Raw genomic sequence first — 25,800 nt, 5'->3', positions numbered from 1 at the left:
GACCAAATTATCCGTAAGTTAAAGTAACCTAAATTATGTTTGTCATGTTGGTATACAGGTATTTCTGAGTTTTTTTACACGAAGTAAAATAAAAAGTGCTGCCAACCTCAACCTTAGTCCATAGCCCATACGAGTGCCTTATGCCATTTATGACATATCAATCAAATTAATATTATCGTATGATTATCGTGTTAATAATTTGTATTTTATTGTTTTAAATTTCTTTTTGAGTTGTATTATTCAGATTGATTTTCATGGCTTTCGTCCAGGGAAAGGGCTGCCGAGATGAGCCAAAAATACAAAGTTATAGAATGGGAGACGAGCGTACTTGGGACAACAAAATGGGAGACGCCCGATGGCGAGAGCTACCGCAAGATCGCAAGAAACATGACGTGATTTGGTATCGGAGGCCAGGTGAGTCCTTTGGATCGTTGCGTCACCTTAGCCGTAGTAAGTAATGTTAAGATCCAGAAAGGGAAATGGGGACTACCTACGTTTGTATGAAAAGACGATTTATGGGTGGTGGTCGTCCATATTCGTCTTAAAGCGGAAAATAAATAATCTAATGAACGTTTTTGCAACTAGGCTTACAACAATTTTTATGTTAAAACAAGTTATAAGAAATTTTCGAATTAAGTTATCCAAATAACGGCTACCTACTTGACAAATAAGAAATCCCTATCACAGTTATAAACCCTGGCAGGGTTGAATACATAATAATGTCGGCATTTAACTAAACATAAGACAAACTCTTTATTTCATTTACGCGAGCGGAGCCGCGGGCCCGTCTAGTATAATATAACACTATATCCTAACTAGTGTACCAGTGAACGTACTACTGTAATGGAAATTTTAAATATCGTATAATTTATCTTTGTGGATAAATAATTGGTATCGATTTGTAATGATATAATGGCTGAACATTTATTAACACTAGGAGTGACTTAGATAATTGCTTCACTTTACCAGTTTTGGCAGCAACGTAAATGCTAAACTATTTTTTTTTTTTAGCCTGTAGGAGTGTCCCACTGCTGGGCAAAGGGGAGGCCCTTTTTCCCGCCATTTGGTCCTATCCGATGCATACTCCCGCCACTCTTTACAAAATGTGTCAAGGTCGTCCCGCCATCTCCGTTTTGGTCTTCCTCTGCCCCGGGATCCGTCCTGTGGGACCCAGTTTGTAGCTAATTTGGTCCAGCGCTCCGGGTGCATTCGGCAGATGTGCCCTGCCCAGTCCCACTTTAGCTTGGCGGCCTTCCTGCCCACATCCACAATGCCGGTTTTGCAACGCAGTAGTTAAACTAAATATGTACTTAATATTATTTTCTCAAACATGCAATGAAATATTGATGTTATGTTCCTAAAAATAGGCTGCGAAGTATGACGTTTCAGGTGCGACTAGGACAAAAGGTCGTTAATGGAATTTCATACACATCTTGCAGGCCTAGGCCGGCAAAGTCCTCTTTTTTAATTTTCATTTCACAGATATTTGTGACACAGCATCGTGGCATTCATCCATAAAAAAAAAATTAGAGACAGTATTTGCTTTATGGTTCGTAATGACACTCTGCCACTACGCCTATAAAAAAAACAAAAAACAATGTTTGCTATAATTTGCAGTTTTATTTGTATAAAATCAACATGAACTTAATAAATAATACATTCTATAATTTTAAATTATAAATTTAACTACACAAATAAAAACATTTAAAATATTTCATCTAAACGTTAGCGGTAAAAAGGTCTACTCAAACACGCGTAGTTATATTTTTTAAATTGTTATGGAGGTAAAGTTGAAAAATATTCATTCTGTTTTATTGGATTTATGGTGCGTTGTTGATTTTTTGACTTTAATATGAGTTCCGACGAAATAATGAAATTAATATTAATTGTAATCGTAGGTGTTGGAATTGGCAGCGTAAGCAGAATTGATTTTAAATAACTTGCTGCCTCTGCCGCCAAGTCAAAGACGAAGTATGTATATGGTTGCTTATGGCAATTTTATTATTTGAGAAACTAAGAAAAATGGCTTACAGTTTATTAGAAACAGTTTTGTGGCATATTTTAAATGAATGTAACTACAAATTCGTCAACACTGTGGAAATTATACTTATTTACTCCATGCATAAAGTAACGATGTATGTGAAACATGATATCAACATGAAAGACTATGTAAACTTATGTGACGAAAACGACAATCAGACGGATACAAGGCGAAAAAATCAAAGATACATGAAAATATACGGGTAGTAAAAATACACGACTCGTGTAAAACATACGCGTGATAATGATATAGGTACGTGTTGGTTATATTTTGGGTGTAGTTTACTTTTAGTTTTTTCTATAAATAAAACTTGGGTTGCGTGGATTTTTTATTTTATTTATTTCATTGCATGTTTGAGAAAAGCACTATACATACCTCGGCGGGAAATGGGGTTGCCCGCGCTCAGACCTATCCGTCGCGTCTATATGTCTTCGGCCGGCAACCCCTTTCGTCCCGGCCTCTGTAGTAATGTACTATTACAGTACATATGGTGCTACTTTATCGCCATAGGGCGGAATTAAAGTCAATACGTGCGTATGTCAAAAATTTACAGGGCCATAATGTACTGTAAAACGTTGTCCAATACACGTGCGTAAAGGTAATTCGGAACTCATGTCGATTTAAAACACTTTCGGTTGTGTTTCAATTTATCGCCACTCGTTGCGAATTTCCTACTTTTCACACTTGTATCTTAACCCTTTACCTACGGGCTATTTAATCGCTCCGTCACCGCCCAATACGGGCATGTTTTGGCGAGAGTCAGCGGTTAGGCATAATTTCACTTACTTGTAACTTTTGATGTATTACAGCTACACACTTGAAACTTCACACACACAATAAGTATAATGTGCTTAATCAATAACTAATCACTTGGAGTAATAATATTCACTATTTTTTCTGCTATCAAGCAATATACCAGTCACTGAGAAATTGAAGATTTTTAAGTTACTACTCGCGGATCTCACAAGTTTACGTTTAAAATCATTAGTTTATAATATACTTAACACAAATAAACACTTAAATAACGATAATTATGAAATTAATGCATAAAAATCAATCACAAAAAACGTTGCACGAAAACAATTTGCCACTTATGGAAAATAGTGATGTGCGTCTATCGACACATTTGTCGATATATCGATAACCTAGTAAATGTAGAACAGAAATTTAAGAAGTTAGGATTGTGGTGAAATTATTTCTAGGTACAATAGTACCTAATAATGATTTCATAACATGTTAAATTCCAATATTTGAACCAAAAACGGTAAAAAACACTAAAAATAACATTCCAAACACTCCCACGCCGTACTCTCATATCGACAACAAGTTGATGAAATTTGAAAACAACACTATTGTCCGCCATATTGAATTCAATTATTAGCGCCTCTGTAGTACGGGTGTCAACTCCAGTTGCCAGCAAAAAAGCGGTAATTTTAAAATTATGTTTATGTCAGAGCCATCTACCGAAATATTATGATATTTTTTTCTTTGTATCTATACTAATCACAGTGCATAATGTGACCGCTATTACCAAGCCACAAGGTCTCGATTTGTTTAAAAAAAATGTTGAACATGACCATTACTTCGATCAACTATAGTTGACACCCGTACTGCAGCGGTGTTGCCTTACTGGCAACTCTGGTTGACACCCGTAGGTAAAGGGTTAAGGTACTAATTTAATCTTCAACTTTATGTAGTATTTTGATATAATTAAATGAGTCCTCGAGTCGTACAGTGACTAAATGCCAAAACATAATTAACGTTGCCTTGCCATATTAGTTCTAATGTTAGGGAACTGACTGTACGTTGTTTTTTTAGCTTTCAATATTAAGTGGTCATAAGTAACAAATTGAGAGTAATAGTTAAACAAAATATTGATAGTATTCACATAATTTATTTTTTCAATATTTTTTAAATTATTTGGTGTTCGCCAGTTTCGCTTTTCACCACGCGTGAACAAGGGGGCTGGAGTGAGCGAGATGTGCAGAGTGATGCAGGGGGGCGGCGTGGAGAAGTCCAGAGTGCGCCAGGGGAGCGGCGAGCACGCTGTGGGCGACGGGAGCGTAGGCGGCGTGTGAGATCACGGCGGGGCTGCTGTGGACGTCCACGCGGGACTGGTGGGACACGGCGGAGGGAGCGATGGCGTGAGCGACGACCGGGGCGGCGTGCACGGCGTGAGCGAGCACGGGCGCGGCGTGGACGGCGTGGGACACGACGGCGGGGCTAGAGATGACATCCACACGAGACTGGTGGGAGGTGGCAACGGGCGCGTGGGCGACGATGGGGGCAGCCAGAGCGTAGTGCCCGAGGGAACGCTTTTTCAGCCAGTGTCCGTGTCCAGCGAGGCCATGGGCGGCCAGACCGTGCGCGGAGTATCCGAGCAGAGGCGCGGCGTGAGCGGTGACCAAGGGAGCGTGGGCGACGACGGCGGGGCTGGAGTGCACGTCGACGCGGGACTGGTGCGAGACGGCGGCGGGCAGGGCGTGGGCGACCACAGCAGGGGCCACGACGGAGTGGGCGAGGGGCGCGACGGCGTGCACGAGGGGCGCGTGGTGCTCCAGAGCCTTGGCCTGCAGGTGCAGGGCGCGGGCGCCGATGACCTCAGCGGTGTCCAGCGGGCGGCCGTGCGGGTCCAGCACCAGCGCGGGGTGGTGCGGCGGCTGCGCCAGCGGCAGCAGCGACCCACAAGCCACAGAGGCGAGAGCGAACAACACCACCATCGGTTTCATTTTTTCCGTGGTCTGTGTATTAACTGACGAACAAAGATCACTTCAAACCCTGTCGGTCGACTGATACATTTGACTTGCCCTCCGCCGTTTTTATACTGACCGGATATTAAACGTAAGGCGAATTCGGTTCAAAATAAAATCACATAGAACAATGTCAGTTGTCAAATTGGAGTGTGACCTCGGAGAGTGCGTATGCGCCGGTCGGAGTGGAGGCATTTCGCGGTCGACGTATGTAGTGCGCGACGACGATGAACCATGATGCTTGTAATTTTATAATTTAACTGAAATATTATTTTTATTACAAATTGACTGCCATGATTTATCGTTATGTGTGGGTGTGTAACTGTAGCGTAACATTATTAGCGTGTAAGTGTTAATTAATGTGAATTTTATTATAGTTATTTATTTTTGTGTTAAAAAAACCTTTCCAAGTTAACAACAAAATAATCGAAATTTTTGTCATGTTAGGACTCGGCGATTCTTATTTTAATATGACATCTTAAAGCACACCTTGTATAGTAGTCCAAAGTTCTAAACTTACGTTTCATTTTCTTGGCAAATCAGAACCCATAGTGTAAATTTCATTCGATAGCGTGACGGACGTACGTGTTTGCGTGATCTCATTTTGTATGGGATTTTGAGCAGCGCGCCAAGCGGGACGTTTTGGAAACTCGAACTCACGCTATCGAATGAAATTTACTCCAGGGGTACAGTTCCATGAAGAGTTATCCAAATAGATACCAAAAGTTTACGTAAGTTAAGTAAGCTTAGCAACCATCATAGGACCTAAAAACCGCAAAGAAGAAGTGATTTTTTACAACTGTCAGAGAAACGCTTAAGGTACCTAATTATTAAATAATTATCTTCAGTAGAACTTACAAATCAAACTTGTTTTGTTATAAGTTATGAATTTGCCCTCGAACTTCTTTTGTAGTCACGAGAGTATCTCCTTATACTTAATGTCCCATATGTCTTTAAGAGATTGCTTCTTAGCGGTAAAACCACCTGTTGCCACCTAATTGTAATGTAATGGGGTTGGGGTCATCTATAATTGATTTTTAGGATATTTTTTTCACGAGTAGATTCTTATTTTATATCGGTAAGTACTCTTAAGTAGTTTCTTTCATTGCATTTGCAAAACCTACACCTAAATTTATTAATTTCCGCTACCCAAAGTTTGTCTGGAAGAGATCGCTTTTTGAGGTGTGCAATAAAGAGTATTTTTATTGTATGGTATTGTACCTAAGTCATACATAGTTAATGCGTTGTTTGTAGAGACAGCGGTGAGCGGTAGCGACTATCACGCCGCACGCGCCGAAGCCTGCGTCGGCGCTCGGCGGTCACTCGGGCGCGACCAGTACAAAGAATTAATCATGCTATAGTTATCGGTTCCGGGTTGCTTGCTCGTATAAATCATACGCTCTAATAGCGTGAAACTACTTTGTTTGCTTGGTTATTTAATGTTTCAGTTTGCGAATTTGCAAAAGATTTATATAAATTAAGAGTTGTGATTTTTACATAAAATTGGTACTTACAACTAAAATGATAGTGGCATTATGCAATTTCTTGATAGTGGCAGTTTATACAGTATCTGTGCACTCCGTTTGGTACCTACCCTGAGCTGCCATTATGGTTTTAGAGGTGCGCAATGTGGGAACCTCTAGCTGCCAGAATCATGTTAGTGGATACAATATAACGGTCGAATTTATAACCTCTTCCTTGTTTTGAAGTCGGTTAAAAATGCCAGGAAGTTCATTCAATTAGGATATTTATTCGTTTTTAGAGCTCTTTCACTAAACACGTTAAACACGTTATAATAATTTATAATTAAAACATACAATACTCATGTTAAAACCAATTATTTATCTATTGAGATAATTTATTGCCTATATAAATACATAAAAAATAAGGCTAAACTACCGTGTAAATAGGTTTCCCACTTCGCTGGCCCAATAGGTATTACAGGGTTCTATATATGTTTCACTTTTATCGAACTGAAATTTTAACATTGTCATAGTGACATTAAGTTGAATTTAAACTATCTTGAAAATATCACATAGAGCTTTGTAATATTGAGTCAGCAGCGACTTACATTTATTGTACAATTTTTTTGAACCATTACTAATCTTACAAAACAAAATAAGGTTTTAATAAACTACTCGGGAGTTTTTGGTGTCACGTTATTTCGTTAGAAACGTGATGCCATCGCCAAGTAATTTTGCATATTTGTTTAGTCGAGTGACATTATTCACAAAAGTGGAATGAGCTCCAGATAAAGTGATCCCATTTTGTAAACTGGGATACAAATATGTCTGTATTTTGATAGTTTTATTTTGCTTTGTGAAAATCGGAACTTACGATTACGCAAAATTGGATAGTAGATATTATTATGTTCTGTTATTAACCTAAATATATATATTTAGTATTTTCCGCCAGCTTTATTACATTACATTTGAGCATTTTTTTTCATAAAAGTGTAGAAAAAGTATATTTGTAACTTTACACATTATGTCAAAAATTTACATCATCATTATCATCATCTTATGTACGAATAAGTTATAAATTATAGGTGCACAACATTTGGTCGAACAAACTATATAAATTTTTTATCCTCAGTTCAGTGTTGATACAAATACATCCGAGTAAAGGATATTGAATTGTCAGTGTCGTTATAAATTATTAATTTAATTCTACTAATTATTGCGTCATAAAATGGTACTTTAACAATAATAAGGCGTAGGCAGGCGCCGTATGTCCGGAATCTAATAACCAACTGTCAAAATCAATTTAGTCAACGAAATAGGATATCATTTGCATGTTAATCTGTTCGTTCTCAATCGATCTAGGTTACTTACTCGCACATTCAGAATACGTAGGTATTTAGTCTGTCTGGGCTCAAGATACGATGATAGATTCGTATAATTCATCGACATTGCTGGAGTATCAAGATTTTTATCGACGTCGATCCTCCTGATTCCTCAAATAATCAATAAATAAATAAACTAATAAGTATGTGTTATATGTAACCAACTTGATCACAATGGTTATTTTTTATTATTGATGGGATATTTTTTTTTGTATAGCCTATATTCTGTCCCACTGCTGAGTAAAGGCCTCCCCTGTCTTTCGCCACTCGTCACGGCTTTGTGCATGCTCCCGCCAGTCGCCACAAAATGAGTCCAGGCCGCGTAGCCAAGATGCCAATTGCTTACGCTCCGTAGCGATCGAAACGCAACTGTCACTGTCGCGCTAATATGGAAGAGTGATAGAGAGACACAAAGCGTTTCGTTGTCGAAGCGATAGCGATTGTAACCTTGGCTAGGCCGGCTGGTCGTTTCGCCATCTCATTTTTGGTCTGCCTCTGCCTCGGGTGATCTGTGGTGCCCATTCGGTCGCTATTTTAACTAGTTAAATATAAAAAGTTTATACCTAATTATTTAATCATACTCATAAAGGTAATTTAAACAAAAAAATACTTAGCTACCTATCAGAAAAGTCAGACTACTAGACTAGTCAGAAAAGATGATTTTTGGTTGATTTACATTTTTAATTTCACCCTTGTAGGATTCACGAGCCCACCTTACAACAAGTAGACGACCGTCACGCACCACTAACATTAAGAACATTAACTAGCTTTTTACTGCAAGATAGATAAATCCGGAATCCTTGACTGTTTGTAAAATAGGCGTCAATGCACTTATTCACAAAACCTTGGTCGAAAGTCATACACGCAATCATTTTACGCTCGTCCTCAATTGTAAAGGTAATATCCTCCAAAGGCCCAAGGTCCTACCTATAGTACTTATTAAGTTCAATGAAATTTAAATAATATATTCAATTGGAGCAGAGTCACATTTGTTTTGTTTCGTTCAATTTTCAAACATAATCAAAATCAATTCTATTCTCTGCACTAAAGGTTCAAATTTCAGTGGCAAATTCTGAATTTTTCATTTGTTATGGCTGGGCCTTAAGAGGATAGAGGTTCGGGCGCAGTTATTAGTTTCGATGTTCAGAGGCCGGGCGTCGACCTCGTCGCATCTTGAACCAGGGTAGAACCCGAACTTGACGAGATTGAGCTAGTTGTTATTATAAAAGATTAACTCACTTGTGACCGCGGACGAGGGTCGACGGGACGGTTGTGCTACCTAACTATAATATTCCGGGATTGCATTAATACAACGTCCCTTTACAACTGTGAACCGGAAGTCTGCGACAAGAGCTGCTCCTGGTATTTATAGACCTGTCACGTCTATTTACGGGGCATTTTGTTTGATAACAAGTCAGTAGCGAAGCATTCCAATCGATCATACTATGGGCCCGATTTGGATTTTGTAATAGACATCTATTAGATATCTTTTAAACATCGCCAAGATACGATAACGATATGTTTTAGATCTAACCTGTCAAATTTGACATTTGCGCGATTCTGGAGATACTCTTGAACGATTTCCACAGGGTATGACTTAGAGATCTAATTCACATCTAATAGATATATTACTCTATCTAACGTAAAAGTGACATTGGTTGACCCGAATTGCGCTGCAAAAGAGATCTAGTTGATATCTAAACTATAACGTAGAATGGATCTAGTACGTGTCGTCTCTTGTGAATATCTTGAAGTTCGAATACGGCAGTATGTAGGAACTAGTAGGTCCTTATTCACACTTTACTTTGTGATAGTTATATTTTTTAACATTTTATTCACCAAACCAGCTCGTAAGCTCTCTTTATTTTTCAAAAACTGATTAGAAAGTTGTATTTGATACACGAAAGTGGCATAAATGCTTACTTTCGTTTACTTGGATTTAATTTATCATGTTTTACAGTTAGGCTCACTTGCACCATTCCACTAACCCGGGGTTAACCGGTTAAACTTGGAGTTGTCATGGTTACCCATACAATTTGACTCTGGGTTGAAGGTTTAACCGCTTAACCCCGGGTTACTGGGATAGTGCAAGTAGGCCTTAGTATTTTCCTCACGTTGGTGAGGTGAAAATGTGTCTTTCACTCGGTAGCAAAGTTTGTTTAATGCTCGTACCTTGCCACCCTCGCAACCCTCAAGATTTTTGAATTCGAGAATTGAAAACTTTTGTATTTTCAACGTTTCAATTCTCGAATTTACATGATTATTCCTTAATCCATTTGAACTAGCATTAAGAGAGATATAAAAGGAAACTGTATTTATAAAGTATCTATGCCGATATGTTAATAGACAGGATGTAGATAGCTAAAATAGCAAATGTAGAAGCCATATTCGGAAAACGTAATTCAGTACCAATACAACACGGATTGCGCATGAACATTTAAATTAACATCTGAAGATGAGTGTAAAAGTGTAAATACGTTTAAAAATAAAGTTAAATTATGGTTAATGAAATCCTTTCTCAAAGAAAATAGGTTAAGTTAAAATACAAAGTGTATAAAAAACATTGCGAATACCCAAATTAGACCTTAGTTAATACATAGATATAAGTCATATAAGTTATAGTTTTATAAGTAAAGAGTGCTGTATTTCGCCAACAAACTGTCAAGCAGTTTGGCGAAACCATATAATTGTAATTGTGTATGTACTTTTGTTAAAATAAATTTAAAAAAAAAATTTACGTAGTTAACATAATATACAGGTTGTCCCATAAGTGACACGTCACAGTGATACTGGAGGTAGACCAAGCCAAGAGGACCAATTATAAATTACGTCTGGCACAATCGATATCGGCCCAATTCGAACAATGCATACGATGTTACAGAGATACGATACCGATCTGTCCACTAACAGATCTAACCATTGTATCTCTAACCAAAACGTTTTTGGTTTAAGAAATGTCACTTTTGACACTGATATAACGGTATCGTATCGGTGTGACATCTTATAAGCATTAAGCATGGCAATGGCTATTAGGTTCGTGTGACGCTCCACCTAGGAACGCTTGCAATTCCAGGGTGCGTAGCCAACGTGCAATCTTTAACGCTCCGTAGCGAACGAAACGCAACTGTCACTGTCGCACTAGTGGGGAAGAGTGATATAGAGAGAGACTACGATCAATACGCTAAACCTCGTTAACGAACCAATACATTTTCAATGCAATTTTGTTTCAACAGATGCACTTTTGATAATGAAGCTCTAGTGTAGGTACTCTCTGGGTCTCGTAATACAAGAATGCATTTGGTACTTGTATGTTAATTTTGATTTATTCTTAGAAGTAGAGCCCACATGAAATTTCGTTGGAACATTCGATTTATTGAATGACTGAATAAATTTAGGTCCGGATAGTGACATTCGGATGTTGCAATCAATAATAGTTGGATATCATTGTTTATTCCGTATTTATACCGGTTGGTATCTGTATCAATGAAGAAATGCTAGGCAAAGTTAACCAAGAAAAGTCTGCAGTGATTTTGATAGCCCACGCAGTGCAAGTGTTATTTATACGTCATAATGTCATAGAAGTTTGACGTTTAAAATAGCACTTGCACTGCGCGATAAATCCCTCTCCAATCAAGGTCTCTAGTGGCGGTTTAGTCAGAAATATTATTCAAGAAGTAGAAAAAAGCTAAAATATGTTACATTTTAAACGGAAACGCCATCTTGCAAGTCAATAATAGTGTTATACTCGTAAAAAATACAATGAATTCTGCAGTTTGCACTGATTTATTCTTCCTTGGGCACCATGTCTACGTATGCGTAATAACATCCCTTCAGCTTTTCGCCCTTGTAGATTTCCACAAGCACCCTGTAGTCCCCGTACAACTGTGGCACCGTCATCTTTTCGTTGTCCAAGAAAAAGTTGTTTACTTGGTATTTTCCCTAAAATGTACAAACATGTCTGAGATGACATACTTTGTAAACATTTCTAAGGCTGCTGAAAACCATTTATGCCATTTTCCGGCAGTCTAGGCACGTGTATAATTGTGAGAATGGAGAAGAATAAGCAGTACCCTTACCAACAAACTGAAAATCGTAATCAGATTCCAAAAAAAGTAACACAATGTTGCCACTGCAATAATTTGTTTGTAAAATAGTAAATTCCGTTTTATAAATAAACACGCTAAGATAATTTATATATTGATAATTTTACTCCTACGATTTAAAAAAGTACTATTATTTACTTATTTTTACAGAAATACAAGACACGCTAGTAAAAAGTGGCAACATTGTCTTACTTTTTTTTAAATCTAATTACGATTTTCAGTTTAGTCACTGACAGTTCAATACGCTCGTCTAGGTACGGTCAAGTGTAAAAATATGGGTAAAAATAAGTTACGTAGACGTTAGCGTATACCTATGCCAGTGTTGATACTGTCAATGATTCGTAGTACGGGTACGGGATTTAGGTCTTAAGAGCATATAGTAACTGGAGACATCACGGCTGTAATTTTCTGTACGAAACAGTCTGCCGATTTTTGCGGGGGAGGGGACGTCAAATGTGTTGCTATTTCTATGTAACGTACAAATATCCATGTGAATCCATACAAAAGTTTGCACAATTGTGCAAGTTTTTCGGCAGAGGGTTAAGCTCTTAAAGGCGACTCCAGTTGATTGATTTAACTAATTTTACTGAAGCGCAAATTTCTATTTCATGTGTTCTACTGCAGTATGTTAAGCTGACCACTGACTAACAGTCCGCCGGACGATATCGGCCGGTCAATTGTTCGGAACTGTCAAATTTTTGTTCTAACTGACAGGACAACCGTCCGGCGGCCTGTTAGTCAGTGGTCGGCTTTATTAATGCTTGCTCAGCAGCAGAACTTATGACATAGAAAACGAATGATGTATATTACATGAGAAAAAACTCACATCTGCAATAGGACAGGCGTCAACACCGGCGGCCTCGAGGAACTGGTTGAAAAGCTCGTCAAAAAGTGTACTCAATACTTTGCACAACGTATCTTTCAAGTGGAACTGTCCCGGCTTGTACCCACCTTCCTTCTTTATTTCAGCCGTCAACTCTAACTGGAAGGAGAAATTTTTCATAATCATTATTTTGTCTTAAACGCAGAGGAAGGCCCAGGCGCACATATCTCAGCCAAATAAAATATAGAGTTTCTGTCGTGTCGTACGAGAGTGTAAAAAGACTGGCGCAATAAAAAGAAGAGTGGCGATTACTCCACCGACAAGAGCATAGATCTTAAATACTGACGATGATGCCTTTTTTCCGGCATACGGTGACTCGCTGCCTTTTTATTACATTTAATATAGTTTGACTGAGTAGACTATGTAACCAGTACAGTCGACGTCAAAGTAAGGCCTGAGTAAGGTACTAAAGTGTAAACATATCTTTACTGTACTGTACTGGGGAGTGACTTTTTAATTCTGATCGCTCGATTTCGGCATTCGAAAATCGGTGGAAAACTGAGAAATGCTAATTTTTGAAATACTAGCAGTAGAAATTGGGAATCGAGTGGTATTGACCACTCGTTTTCAATTCTATTGGTAGAAGTTAAAGCCTAGTTGTGGAGATATTATTGAACGAAATACATGAAATCTAGCGGTCGAAATTCAAAAATCGGGCCCCTGTTTTACTACTGTTACATATATGATTTTTTTGCTGAATTTTAACTTACAATCAAGTCGTCGTCTATTGCCCACGGTGTTGTCAAAGAGATGTCAAGGACGTTGGTAGTTCTGTTGTACTTCTTCGTCGTTATCCAAACGTCCACGTCCGTAATTTTTGTCTCACAGTAACCGAAGGTTTTGTATATTATGTCCGCTGGTCCCTAATCAAAGTTATTGATATTATTTCTACTAATAACATTTTAAGCTATATGTTTTGGAAGCATGCACAATTGCACATTCTATAAGATAAGACAGAGGTAAGGAACAAATATATAAAATATAAAATATAAATATTCGAACCCGGGACCTCCTGCTTCGTAGGCAGGATCACTATAATTATACCAACTAGGCTAGGAGGCCGTTGTATTTATGTTTCGAAAGTTAAAGGACGGAAATATATTTTTTTAGGAAGTAAAAAGCAATAGGTGTATGGATGTGGTTCTTACCAGCATGTTGATGCTTAGACATGGTATATAAAAATATGTAGTTATGAAAATATGAAGTACTAACAAGGACATAATGTGAGTCTGTACATTACTAGTAAAAGGCTGGCTTTTATAACTTCCCATATGCGTGTCAGCTATTTGATTTGATACCATCGGATCGCAGACACGTGTTTTAGACAACAACGCTTCGCTTGTTTCTACATGGGTACCTACATATAATTATTTTAGCGTGTTTCCTACTCTTATTTTATGATTAATACTAGGTGTACAAAATCTCCAGATATTTTATGGGAAGATTGGTAGAGCCAACAATTATCGTGGGTAACCATGCTGATAAATATTTATTTTTAAACTGAATATCGTGTTTATGTTACCGTAAAAACGCGTTTTCCCTAGTTAACTAAGTTTTCTAGTTAACTAGAAATCGTATTTCAAGACCAAAAAAGTAAGGCAATGTTGCCACGGCAATAATTTGTTTGTAAAATAGTAAATTAAATTTTATAAATAAACACGCTTAGATAATTTATTTATTGGTAATTTAACTCCTACGATTTAAAAAAGTACTTTTATGTACTTATTTTTACATAAATACAAAACGCGCTAGTAAAAAGACTAAAAAGTGGCAACATTATCTTTTTTGGTCTTGAATTACGATTTTCAGTATAGTTTTCCGTAAGGCCACGGTGAAAACTATAGTTTTAACTGGGATTTTCCATTCAAAGTGCCAAGGTGAAAAAAGTTTTACGGTAACATGTATAATTTGTACCTATATTTATCAAGAATTTGAAAGATTCTACAATATAAATACTACATAAAACGTTTATGAGAAAAAAAATATGAAATTTTAATCGTTTACTAACATCAAATTGTACAGACGCCATCAGATATATCGGAGCGGCCAAGGTGTTCACAATATCTGAACACGCACTCTAACGCCTTGACAATAGAGGCGTGTTCACATATTTGTGAGCACCTTGACCGCTCCGATATATCTGATGGCGACTGTACTTAGCTAGTTCCTGTTTTGGCATTAAGTACAGACATACTCATAAGGCAAAGGAGAACTGTATTTAGAAATGTCGCTTGCGAAATAAGGATCATATCTTTTAATAGGTTGCTCTTGAATTCGCATTCAATTACAGTTAGTGTGGTCATTACATTAGCGAAAGCTGCTTTATGAAGGTACAGATATGGAAATGAACATTAAGAGAGGGTTAAGTATTCGTGATAACCAAGAATGTAATTTATAGCTATATTGAGTGCATCCAGAATAAGATGAGTAAACTTTTTGTACAGAGAATCAGCTTTTTTATGTCGTAAAGTTACACTCGTATTCATGGGTCTATCCCATTAAATTGCTATGACATATACAGACCTACTTGATTCGCTTACACATTAAGGGCGGACGTGATAATTGAATTTTTTGTAAGCTCCTTAGAACCACGAAACATAACAATTCACTAATTGTTTCTTGATGAGACATGATAGCTCATCAGATTGTCAATAAAAACCAGCCAAGTGCGAGTCGGATTCGCGCACGAAGGGTTTCGTACCATTACTTTAATCTGTTTTTAATAGTTGTTGTAACAACAAGTTTACGCTACGTTTACGCTATAACAATAGCGGCAACAGAAATACATCATCTGTGAAAATTTCAACTGTTTAGCTATCACGGTTCATGAGATAGAGCCTGGTGGCAGACAGATAGACGGACTGCGGATTCTTAGTAATAGGTGGTAATAGGGTCCCCTTTTTACCCCTTGGGTACGGAACTATAATAAGGACCTCTTGACAATGAGGTTGAACTTACCCACTTGCTGACGGGCGACTGATCAGAGCGGCTACCGCAAAAACCGAAATCCGCAAATTGCGGGGATCTTTCTCTTTTACTCCAATGAAGGCGTAATAAGAGTGACGGAGAAAAATGCCCGCAATTTGCGAACTTCGATTTTTGCGGTTATAGCCCTGAGTACTGAAGCAACCGGCTTTACGCAAATGTGGTTCAAAGCAAATTGAAAGATCTTTCAGTTCTTTCATATACGTACGCTATATTATTTAACTTCTTAGAAGTAATGATATCGTTGCCTTGAATATGGCTTATTTTACAGGAAATCCTGCGCATTGCCGGGTAAAAGTTGACAAGTTCCTGATGCAAGTTGCGGACGCATTTCGTCATCCCGGCGTTACGCAACCAGCTTACCGCCCTAGGCTTTCAAACGCTTATCTCGTTCATAAATCACTGTTCATGTTTCCCATTATTGCATTGTTTTGTAAAAGTTTAAAAACAAAGCATACCATTTACCTTTATAATATACCTTGATTTGATGATATGCATAATTAAGTTACGATTTCACAAAGCAGTGAAGGTAGGTAAGCAAGTATGTTATACTTTACCATTTACCACCATCTGTCACGTCTGCTTAAAATTTAACTTCAGTAAAAATCCTACCAAAAATTTCAAGCTTTCTAACAAAATACATCTTTTAAGTATTTAAACGTGTCATGATATAAGCAGACTGACAGTTGCTTATTCATTCATAAAATACATTAGATTAGTTTAACTAAGTGATAAGACTGAGGATCCGTGTTCAAACATTCTTTAGTACCTACTTATAGGTAAACACAAGCTTTTAGGGCTTTAGCTATCAATTTTAACCATTGCAAACCGCCCTATGTTACCTACATTAAGAACCACGGTCACAGTCCTATTTACTGTTAAATAGGTTGCGGTTAGTGGGCGTTGCAACAAAGAGGGACGTGTGCCATTGTGAACCAGCGCGGGCTGATACCGGCTCAGGCGCCCGTCGGAAGCTGCTTGAATGGATAGGCCGTGGCGCGATTGAGAGCGTTTTTACTTTTAGCACAGAATAAATAATAGTACGCGTCTGTTACGATCAGGACAGATATGGCCGCTAGGTGGCGACAGCCCACGCGCGGCTTATGGCTATCCATCAAAATTGGTGTAGAACGGATGTACTTGCAGCCACCTGTTGCAAAGCGACGAAATCGCGGAGTGAGCCACGCCTGCTTTTAGTAGCAGGCTGCGAACCGGAAGCGGGATATGCGAAGCGACATGTTCTGACATGCTTTGCTTTGGCAAACTTTCAATAAAAAAGAAGTATTTTCAAAAGATAGCGTTATGATGTAGCTAATAAACATAAACAAACTTACAACCGAATTGAACATCACCTCCTTTTGACATTTTCATCGACGAATCGTCTGATGGAAAGCGTAGACGTCGTCTATAAACACCCGCAAGTCCCGTAACACCACAGGGGTTGAAAGTGCGTTGCCAGGCTTTAAGATAGGAGAGCGCTCGTTTCTTGACGTTGTTTATGTTGAGTGGATGTTAAGCGTAAAAAGAAACCGCCTGGAAATTCAAAATTGAAGAATTAATGATTATATAAATCAATATAACATATAACAAAAATAATGTTCCTTATATTTCTGATAGTACCGTACATATTAATCACATGATATTGTTTTACTTAGTACGTAACTTTTCGGGACTTAAGGAAGGCTCCAGTTTGTGCCTCTATCTATTCTACTAAGTTTAGGTAAATAATTATATATACTCTTCTTATCCGTTGACTGCGAAATTGTTCATATTTCTTGCTCTAAATATTAAGATTCCGCGGACACTGAGGCTCAACCTTTAAAATGTGCCAGCTGTCGTCCAAGTGTCTTTTATATCGAAGCAGAAATACCCAAGTCGAAGTGAATGGGTCGGAAATGAATTCTGATGCTGGTGCTGATGCTTACAGACTGAGGGCCTACCGCCAACCACGTTCGAAGTGTTTTGCCTCCCTGTCAACCTTACGGACAAATTTACAAGTGCGATAAAGAGGCAACACGTCGAACGTGGTTCGCGGTAAGCCCTCTGGACAGGAAATGCGACGACTGTGGTATCTGGGACGCAATTTTTTTCTATCATTCATTATAATTGACGTTTTTTTATAAACATTGGGTACGTTACAATCTACATTTTCTTTATATTTATGTAATTGATGAATTTATTTGGATTTTCTTGGTATTATTTAAATAAATGTATTTCTGACGATTACAATATACATTCATAGAAATTGACATTAATGTCATGTAGTCCTGTAATCATATGTCCAAAAATGTATTACATTAAAACAATCATAAGTACATAGGCAAAGGGTTAGGTAATACATATGTGGGTAGGGTAGAAAAGTGGTTTCAATCGATGTGTGGAAGGGCGGCACCTGTAATCTTTTTTTTTTGCCTGGTTAAGTGTCCCACTGCTGAGCAAAGGCCCTCGTTTCCTCCACTCGACCCTGTTTTTTGTAGTTTCCCGTCAATCCGGATAAAATGCGTCCAAGTCGTCCCGCCATCTCCTTTTCGGTCTGCCTGCACTCCGGCCAGCACCATCTATGGTGTTCCGTGGGTCCCACTCCGTAACCATTTTGGCCCACCTTTCAGGGTGCATGCGGCAGACATGTCCCACTTAGGCTTAGCGGTCTTGACAGCCCAGTCCCACTTAAGCTTAGCGGTCTTGACACCTACATCTACAACTCGAGTTCTGGAGCGCAGTTCCGTGTTTCTGATTCTATCAGTCCTGCGAACACCCAGTATACTGCGCTCCATCGCTCGCTGGCAAACCTTGAGTTTGGACTTTAAAGCCTCAGTCAATGACCATGTCTGAGCACCATAGGTTAGGATAGGCAGGATACACATGTCGATGAGTTTGCGCTTGAGACACAGGGGAAGGTCACCCTTCAGTAGCGCCTTCATGGACCAGAAGCTTTTCCAGGCGTTGTCAATACGTCTATTGACCTCTATGGTTTGCCTGTTTTCGAAGGAGGCTATCTGGGCCAAGTAAATGTACTCATCAACATACTGTATATCCTGCCCATCTACCGTGACCCCGTGTTTTGCTCCATTGTAAGCATATCTATCATATGTAATCATATGTTGTGAAATAGATATGTACCTACCTAAATTTGTATAATTTTACGTTTTTGATTATTAAATGGCTAATAATATTAAATAGCTACAAAAAAACAATAAGTGTACCTAAATCTAATCTAATAAGATACTGCAAATGAAACAAACTCGATTTGTACAAAAAAGTCTCATACGTTTAGCTCTGCGTAAATTGATTATTATTTACTAGTTATTTTCAGCACTATGAAAACAAGTTGGGGAATAACAAGGATCGAAGTCACATGTCACGAGATCACAAATTTTGATAGCGCGGTATTAAACTAGAGATCGTATTCTGGTACTGACACTGACTTCTCATCATTTCTCGCACATAAATTGTCCAGGGAGGGTTCTGAACAAATTTTTGTAATGTGGAACCAAAAAATATAAGACTTAAATCGTGTATTCGACAATGAATTTCGGGCCCTTGTAGAGGGCCCACTGATTAACAGCCCGCCAGACGGTATCGGTATGGTATCGGCGGTTAGAATAAAATTTTGACAATTCCGAACAACTGACAGGCCGATACCGTCCGGCGGACTGTTAATCAGTGGGCCCCTTAAGACAAATTTTACTTGTACTTATATTTTTTTATATTTTTTTTTGTATTTTAATTTTTTTATTTGTACTCATAATTTTATGTGCAATAAAGTTTAAACTAAAAAAAATCATTTTATTTTTCTAGTCCTTCACTAAAAATATTTTTACTCGATACAAACTTTCTTTTTTACCCCCTAGGGGATGAGGTTTTAGAAACGCTAAAATTGCGTTCTTTGAAATATTATATACATATATTTTATACGAAGTTTCAAGTTCCTAGCTTAAAATAAAACTGTCTAACCCACAGAACATGAAATGCAGAGTTAGTTTTGTCCGGCTGTGTAGTTTTGCCGACTTGCAAGGACTGAGAGAGCAATATGAACTCTGTTACAAAATTAAGGGAACTTTGTGCGGATTTTATAATAAAATCCGCACAAATATTTTGTGAGAAAATAGCTCCATGAATACCGAAAACTGATAGAAGCGTTGGGTAGCAAGAGCACAGAATCCTAATATCAACAAGTTCACATAATGCTACAGGTATCGTATAATAATAGGTAAGCTTGCGTAACGTCACGTTTTGATCTTAAAATAATTGTAGAATATTGGAGAAAATGTATGCATTGTTGACGCCCTAACAGTGCAGGGGTTTTTTGAACAGACAATGTTTTTTACCCCTTTTTTTCTAACATTCATAACTCATATCATTTAATACAAAAACGGTTAGCTAAACTTATTTCAAAACTTACATGTTACCTACAGTTTTTTCAGTTCAACAACACCGACAGCATTACTATTATTTATTAAATCGTCAATGAAGCCAAATCAAGCATCAAAACAACAAAGTCATTTAGTTCTTAATTAATCAAATTTTCACGAAATTATCGGATGAAATCCATGACCATAATCAGTCATCGGGACTGATAGCGATCGTCCACCCAATGTATAGTGTTTTTGTTTGTTGTAACTAGCGGCTGCCTAAGTGGCAGTGACATCTGATCAGCGCAGAAACAAGCCAGACTCAGATTACTTGCGCGTTTACTGGATCAAGGCAAGCACGGTGGGGTATGACAACGATCGATATAAATTAACTGACCGGCTTGATATTTAATGCGAGTTGAATATATACAATTATACAAATCGCTATTAATGTATATGTACTGCCACAAAACAATTACTTGTTGACACCAAAGGTGTATGCGGAGAGATGGAATTTGCACTATCACTTTTTTACAGGGAATATAAAGTGGTTATTATAAGTATGAATTTATTTATCACTAAAAACAAGTAGTATACAAAAAACAATAAAAACCAAAAAATCATACTAAAATTAAGAAGTAAGCTTAAAAATAAACTATAAATAGAAAATTTGCCCCAATTCGCCGTCTATTGGCAGCGTGGCAGAGGCTTGGCAGCATTACCTCGTCGTATGGCAGTGCTGATCCGCTGTGCTATATATGACCCGGCCCTTTTTATGTCTTACAATGATCAAAAAATAGGCATGGTTTATGTATTACTTAACATCACGTTTACCAATAACAAAGTACGAAATGGGTCACAAATTAAAACTTTCGACTGTACATATAGATACTTGTTTATAATGGCATAATCAATCAAAAATAACAAAGCAACTGCGAACCATAACGTCCATAACACTTCCGGAATACTTTTCCGTTTAAGCTAATAAATATATGTAGGTACAAACGTTGTTAAGCAACTCATAAACCAGCAATGCTATATTTTACCTTTTATCGTCGGAAAAATAAAATTAATTAGTTACTATTAAATATGCTTATGGTTTTAAACCCGTATACTTGTCTTATTAATTAGTATTATAATTATGTTTCAAGAGATGCCTGAGTATTTTTATGGATATAAATATTATAATGTACACTTCCTTAGTCTACTTACTGATACGGTCTAATCGAGAGGCAAGTGTCTATAAGATACGTACAATCGCCATCAGATATATCGGAGCGGCCAAGGTTATCACAAATATATGAACACGCCACTATTTTCAAGGCGTTAGAGTGCGTGTCCAGATATTTTTGAGCATCTTGACCGCTCCGATATATCTGATGGCGACTGTACAATCGCCTGCGCTCGCGGTGTTCCAGTCAAGAAAAATTTGCTTTGATCCTTGCAACCGAGCGGCTACCTGGCTACCTACAAGGAGTTCAAAGGCGTTCAAACGAGTATCGCCCTTTAGGGCTGACTTTGACGGCGCCCGAACTCGCATGCGAGTTCTCGCATCGTCTAAATCGGCCCAGGGTCGAACACTGCGAGCGCAGGCGATTGTACCTACTCGTAAACAACACTAATAAAACTCCAAATATTATTCATATGGTCACCTCGATCATATTCGCGTATCGGCATACGTCCTAATAGAAATCATAAATCATGCCTTGAGGTAAAAAAATAAGTAAGCTGCACAAAACATATTAATAAACCGAGTTAGTTTTTAGCAATGCTATTATGGACAAATAGACGGCTCGATTCTGAAAATGTATTAGATCTCTACTAGACCTCAACAAGTTACGATATGGATAATTTAAAGATATTTGTAAGATAGATATGTCAAATTTGACGTTTCCGCGATTCTGGAGGCCCTCTTGAACGATTTCGACAAGTTATGACTTAGATATCCCAGTCACATCTAGTTGATATCTAATGTAAATCTAGTTGATCTCTATATCGTTTCTAGATCTTGTGATTATCTCGTTTCCCGAATACGCGTGATAGTCCCTGACGAAAGTTTATAATTGTTATGTTATGAAGATTATATTGCAAAGTAGGACAAAGACCTGACTTATAAATAAAATGAATTCACTGAAACGCAGATGGAGCTTAAAACAGAATTATGTTAGCTTTTAATTAATAAAGTTTCCACAGCGTTAAGTTTTTCTTTCATTAACTTGAGGCTGTTCAACTCTGAAAATTTGTTCCTGAATTCGAGTAATGTGAGGTTATCTGTTGTTTCATTCATTACTTTAATATTACTTTGGCTGGTCCACATCTCCGTCATGGAGTCATTTGAAAAATATCTTTGTTATGATTATATATATTACGAAGCATGTCTTTTCGTGATTATTATTAAAATTTTATGTGTTTTAAAGTACATTTTATATTGGCGAGAAATAAAAGGCTTTTTTATTTCTATTTAGTTTAAAAAAAAATGACGAAGCCTGTTGCGGATATCATCATTGGTTTGTTTTGGACGAAGCATGTTGCGGATTTGCATTTGTAGCCACCTGACGAAGCCTGCGTTGTGGATATCTTAATTAACAATTCATAATAAATATCATTTAGTTTATGATTACATATTTAGGCTTAGCTGGCTTAAGTTGGTTTACTCTTTCACTCTAAGATTCCATAATAGTTGAGGTTACCTGGGTTTACCGACCGCGACCTAAGTGTAACCTACCGCTGTTTATTCCTTTATTGTTGTAATCTTTCAGTTAATAAAGGTTAATGTTCGTGTTAACAATAAAACCTATTCAGCTTATGTCTACTTTATTTAAGTCTATACAGCTTTAATAACGTGAAAAGGAAATTACTGTGAATGAATTCAATATTTAAAATGCTTAGTAAATAATTGATTGTGAATGATTTTAATGTAAGGTCAGTGTCCGAACGACCCGGAGCCAGACACAATAGAATGTATCCCAATTATCCCAAATCACTGTACTCTGCACCTGAGGGCTAACTAATTATGAAAAATGATATTTCATACAATGAGTCCAATGCTACGTCAGGGTTTGTACCAATGACCTCCTGTTTTGAATCCGTTCGCTTAATATCAGCTAGCAGCGCTGAATTTTACAAAAAAACCATAACTTAATCAGTTGAGTCGTTTTCGCGATAATCAGAAACATTTATTTACAGGAACGCACTGACGCAAAAATGCACAGACACAGAAACATAAAAATATGAAGATGCCTAAAATACCTATATTTCTATGATTTTTTTGCAAAATATATTTGCATGCGTCTGGCAAGGTTAAACACTCGACTGATCCGGCTTATTTTTACTAGGTTCTGCCCGCGACTTCGTCTGTGTAGAATGATGATGATGATGATTGATGAAAACTACCCTATGTGCTTTCTCGGGGCCCAAACTATTTATGCATACCAAGTTTTGTCTAAATCGGTTCAGCGGTTTATGCGTGAAGAGGTAACAGGCAGACAGACAGACACACTTTTGCAATAAAAAATTACATATTGCCTCAAGAACATTTTATGTGCAAACATTTATGTCTTTAAGTATAAAGTATAGGTAATACCTAAGGGTTGATAGCCCCACTACCCCCAGCGGAGTCTGCAGTTCTGAGTGGGGGTATGATAGGAGAAGTATGACACATTTTCAGCTTGCCTCAAATACCTAGCCTAAAACGTTTACCAGCCCTCGGACCATCTTGTTTACCATAAAATTAAACTGTTTGAATATATGTGCTAATGTTAATGTCTACAAATTCTTAATATCTCAATGAATGTTGATAGCAAACCGCATCCACGTGTGAACTATGACCAGACATATATTTCATATTTTCATGTTATGATATGCAAGTATATAAAACCGGTTTAACAAATCATGGAACCAAATACCTTGAGCTACACGATACCTTATATTAGACTAATTAATATCAATATACCTCTATGTAACAACCTCCAAATATTTGCATGTGCTTAAACTAGTTCTGAATCGTATTTAGGTACTAAGATTACCTCTAACGCTACGTTTTACGTAGGCGAACAACGCGCGAACGCGGCGCGGCGCGGCGCGGCGAAATCAATCCTTTGATGCCCATAGAAGTGTCCTACGTAAGCGATCTCGTTGCGAACGCGGTGCGGCGCGATTTGCACGCGAATGTCAGGCGGCGCGGCGCGGCGCGGCGCGGCGGCGGCCGCTTTCGCCGCGCCGCGCCGCGCCGCGTTCGCGCGTTGTTCGCCTACGTAAGACGTAGCGTAATGGACTCTGCCACCGCCTATATCGAAATAGCTCAGTAGTTATTTCAATATCAGTATGTAGTGCCGTCGATCGATCTTTTTTTCATTTCCGAAATTAAATCCTTTGGTTCTTGTAAATTTTTTCTTGAATTTTCGAGATATTTCCTAATTTTTTGGAAACTTTCTGCAACTTACAGATGTGTAGAAATAACACACGTGAAAAATATGCACCTACTCGGTCATGGCCGGTTTTGCTGATAGAGCGAAAAATAATCAAAAGTCGTTTTCAACTCAAGATTACCAAAGTACCTACCAACCTAGGTTTCTTAAGGATATAACCGGGAAAGAACTAAGAGGCGTGGGAGATGAGGACGGGTACTACGGGTAGTCAAAACTACGCCTAATTTCTTTGGAAAAGTCACGTTCACGCTTACAGGTAGGTACCTGCTTGAACTGCATTCCACTTCCATCCCTCGCTAATGTATAAGGTCGAAATATATTGAAGTGTTAATGATGATGATGAGTGTGATGTGTGTTGGGGTGTGTGTATTTTCGAATTTATTTATTGACGTAGATGACAGTACCTACGCATAAGCGGTCATGGTAACAAATTTTAATAACAAAACTTCCGTGAGACACAGACATATTAAACGTACGTACGTACGTACACACGTACGTACGTGTTATACGTGAGTGACCCGTCCAAGTTGAGCGTGTGTGGTCTTGTAAGTGATCTGTGGCAGGTACCTACCGCAAAACGTGTGTTGTAGAACAGGTCGGCATCCGCGATAATTATGCGCATGCGACCGGTTACATGTGGATGTGGGCCGAGTCAAGTTCATGGCGTATCTTTGACACAATAACATCCATGTAAACTATGACAATCTTTTTCAACCGCATTTTTATTATTTCAATGTTATGTACAGTCAGCAGAACTATTAGCTTACCTGAATACATTTTTTATGCAGGAGCTCTAAGCTAATAGTTTGGCTGACTGGACAATTCTAAATTAATGAATGTATTTAACTGCCAAAAAATATCTACAAATATTTTACGTGACAGCTACTCCATATAAAATGGACTGAATAGAGACCATCATCAAGCGGCATTTTTGAGTTTAACTGGTAACCGTAGCCTATGGACGCTTATAACTCCAAAAGTGTTAAGTTACTATGAGAGTAACTTTCTGTTTTTTCTTCTTCATTTAATTTCCGAACATTTACAATACAATAAACGTTCTTTACGTGATGGTACGGAACCCTTCGTACGCGACTCCGACACACACTTTTTAAGGTCTTCTATGTATACAGGGTGATTCAGGAGACGTGAGCAGGACTAACACTGCGTATTTCGTAAATTATAAGCAACTGTTTCGTATCAGTATTAGTGAGGTTAACGTTAATTTTCTAGTCGTGTTGAAAAAAAAAAGTTATTAATTTATTTACGACATGAATGGTCACCCTACAATTAGAATACTTAGACTGATATTCTGTGTCAAATTGAATGACATCACGGTCTGGTTACTTTTGAAAACTCGTATCTCACTCAAGTTTGACAGTTTATTTTCTTCGTAATCATAATGCTGTCATTACGG

The 25,800-nt window shown here is 38.0% G+C and overlaps 2 protein-coding genes across 2 annotated transcripts; both read right to left on the bottom strand.

Moving 5' to 3' along the window:
- Positions 1–3,918: 3,918 nt before the first annotated feature.
- Positions 3,919–4,847, bottom strand: LOC134668942 (larval/pupal cuticle protein H1C-like). The gene has a single exon (XM_063526450.1). The coding sequence runs from the start codon at positions 4,768–4,770 to the stop codon at positions 3,985–3,987; it is 786 nt and encodes a 261-aa protein (XP_063382520.1). The 5' UTR covers positions 4,771–4,847; the 3' UTR covers positions 3,919–3,984.
- Positions 4,848–11,400: 6,553 nt separating this feature from the next.
- On the bottom strand, positions 11,401–13,851 carry LOC134668945 (uncharacterized). The gene is made up of 4 exons (XM_063526453.1): positions 13,771–13,851; positions 13,333–13,485; positions 12,566–12,721; positions 11,401–11,575 (listed from the first exon to the last, which is right to left on the bottom strand). The coding sequence occupies exons 1-4, from the start codon at positions 13,840–13,842 to the stop codon at positions 11,420–11,422; spliced, it is 537 nt and encodes a 178-aa protein (XP_063382523.1). The 5' UTR covers positions 13,843–13,851; the 3' UTR covers positions 11,401–11,419.
- Between the last annotated feature and the right edge of the window lie 11,949 nt (positions 13,852–25,800).

Source organism: Cydia fagiglandana, chromosome 11 (genome assembly GCF_963556715.1).
Source record: "Cydia fagiglandana chromosome 11, ilCydFagi1.1, whole genome shotgun sequence".
In the NCBI taxonomy this organism is placed as follows: Eukaryota; Metazoa; Arthropoda; class Insecta; order Lepidoptera; family Tortricidae; genus Cydia; species Cydia fagiglandana.
This window is presented reverse-complemented; position numbering and strand designations above follow the sequence as displayed.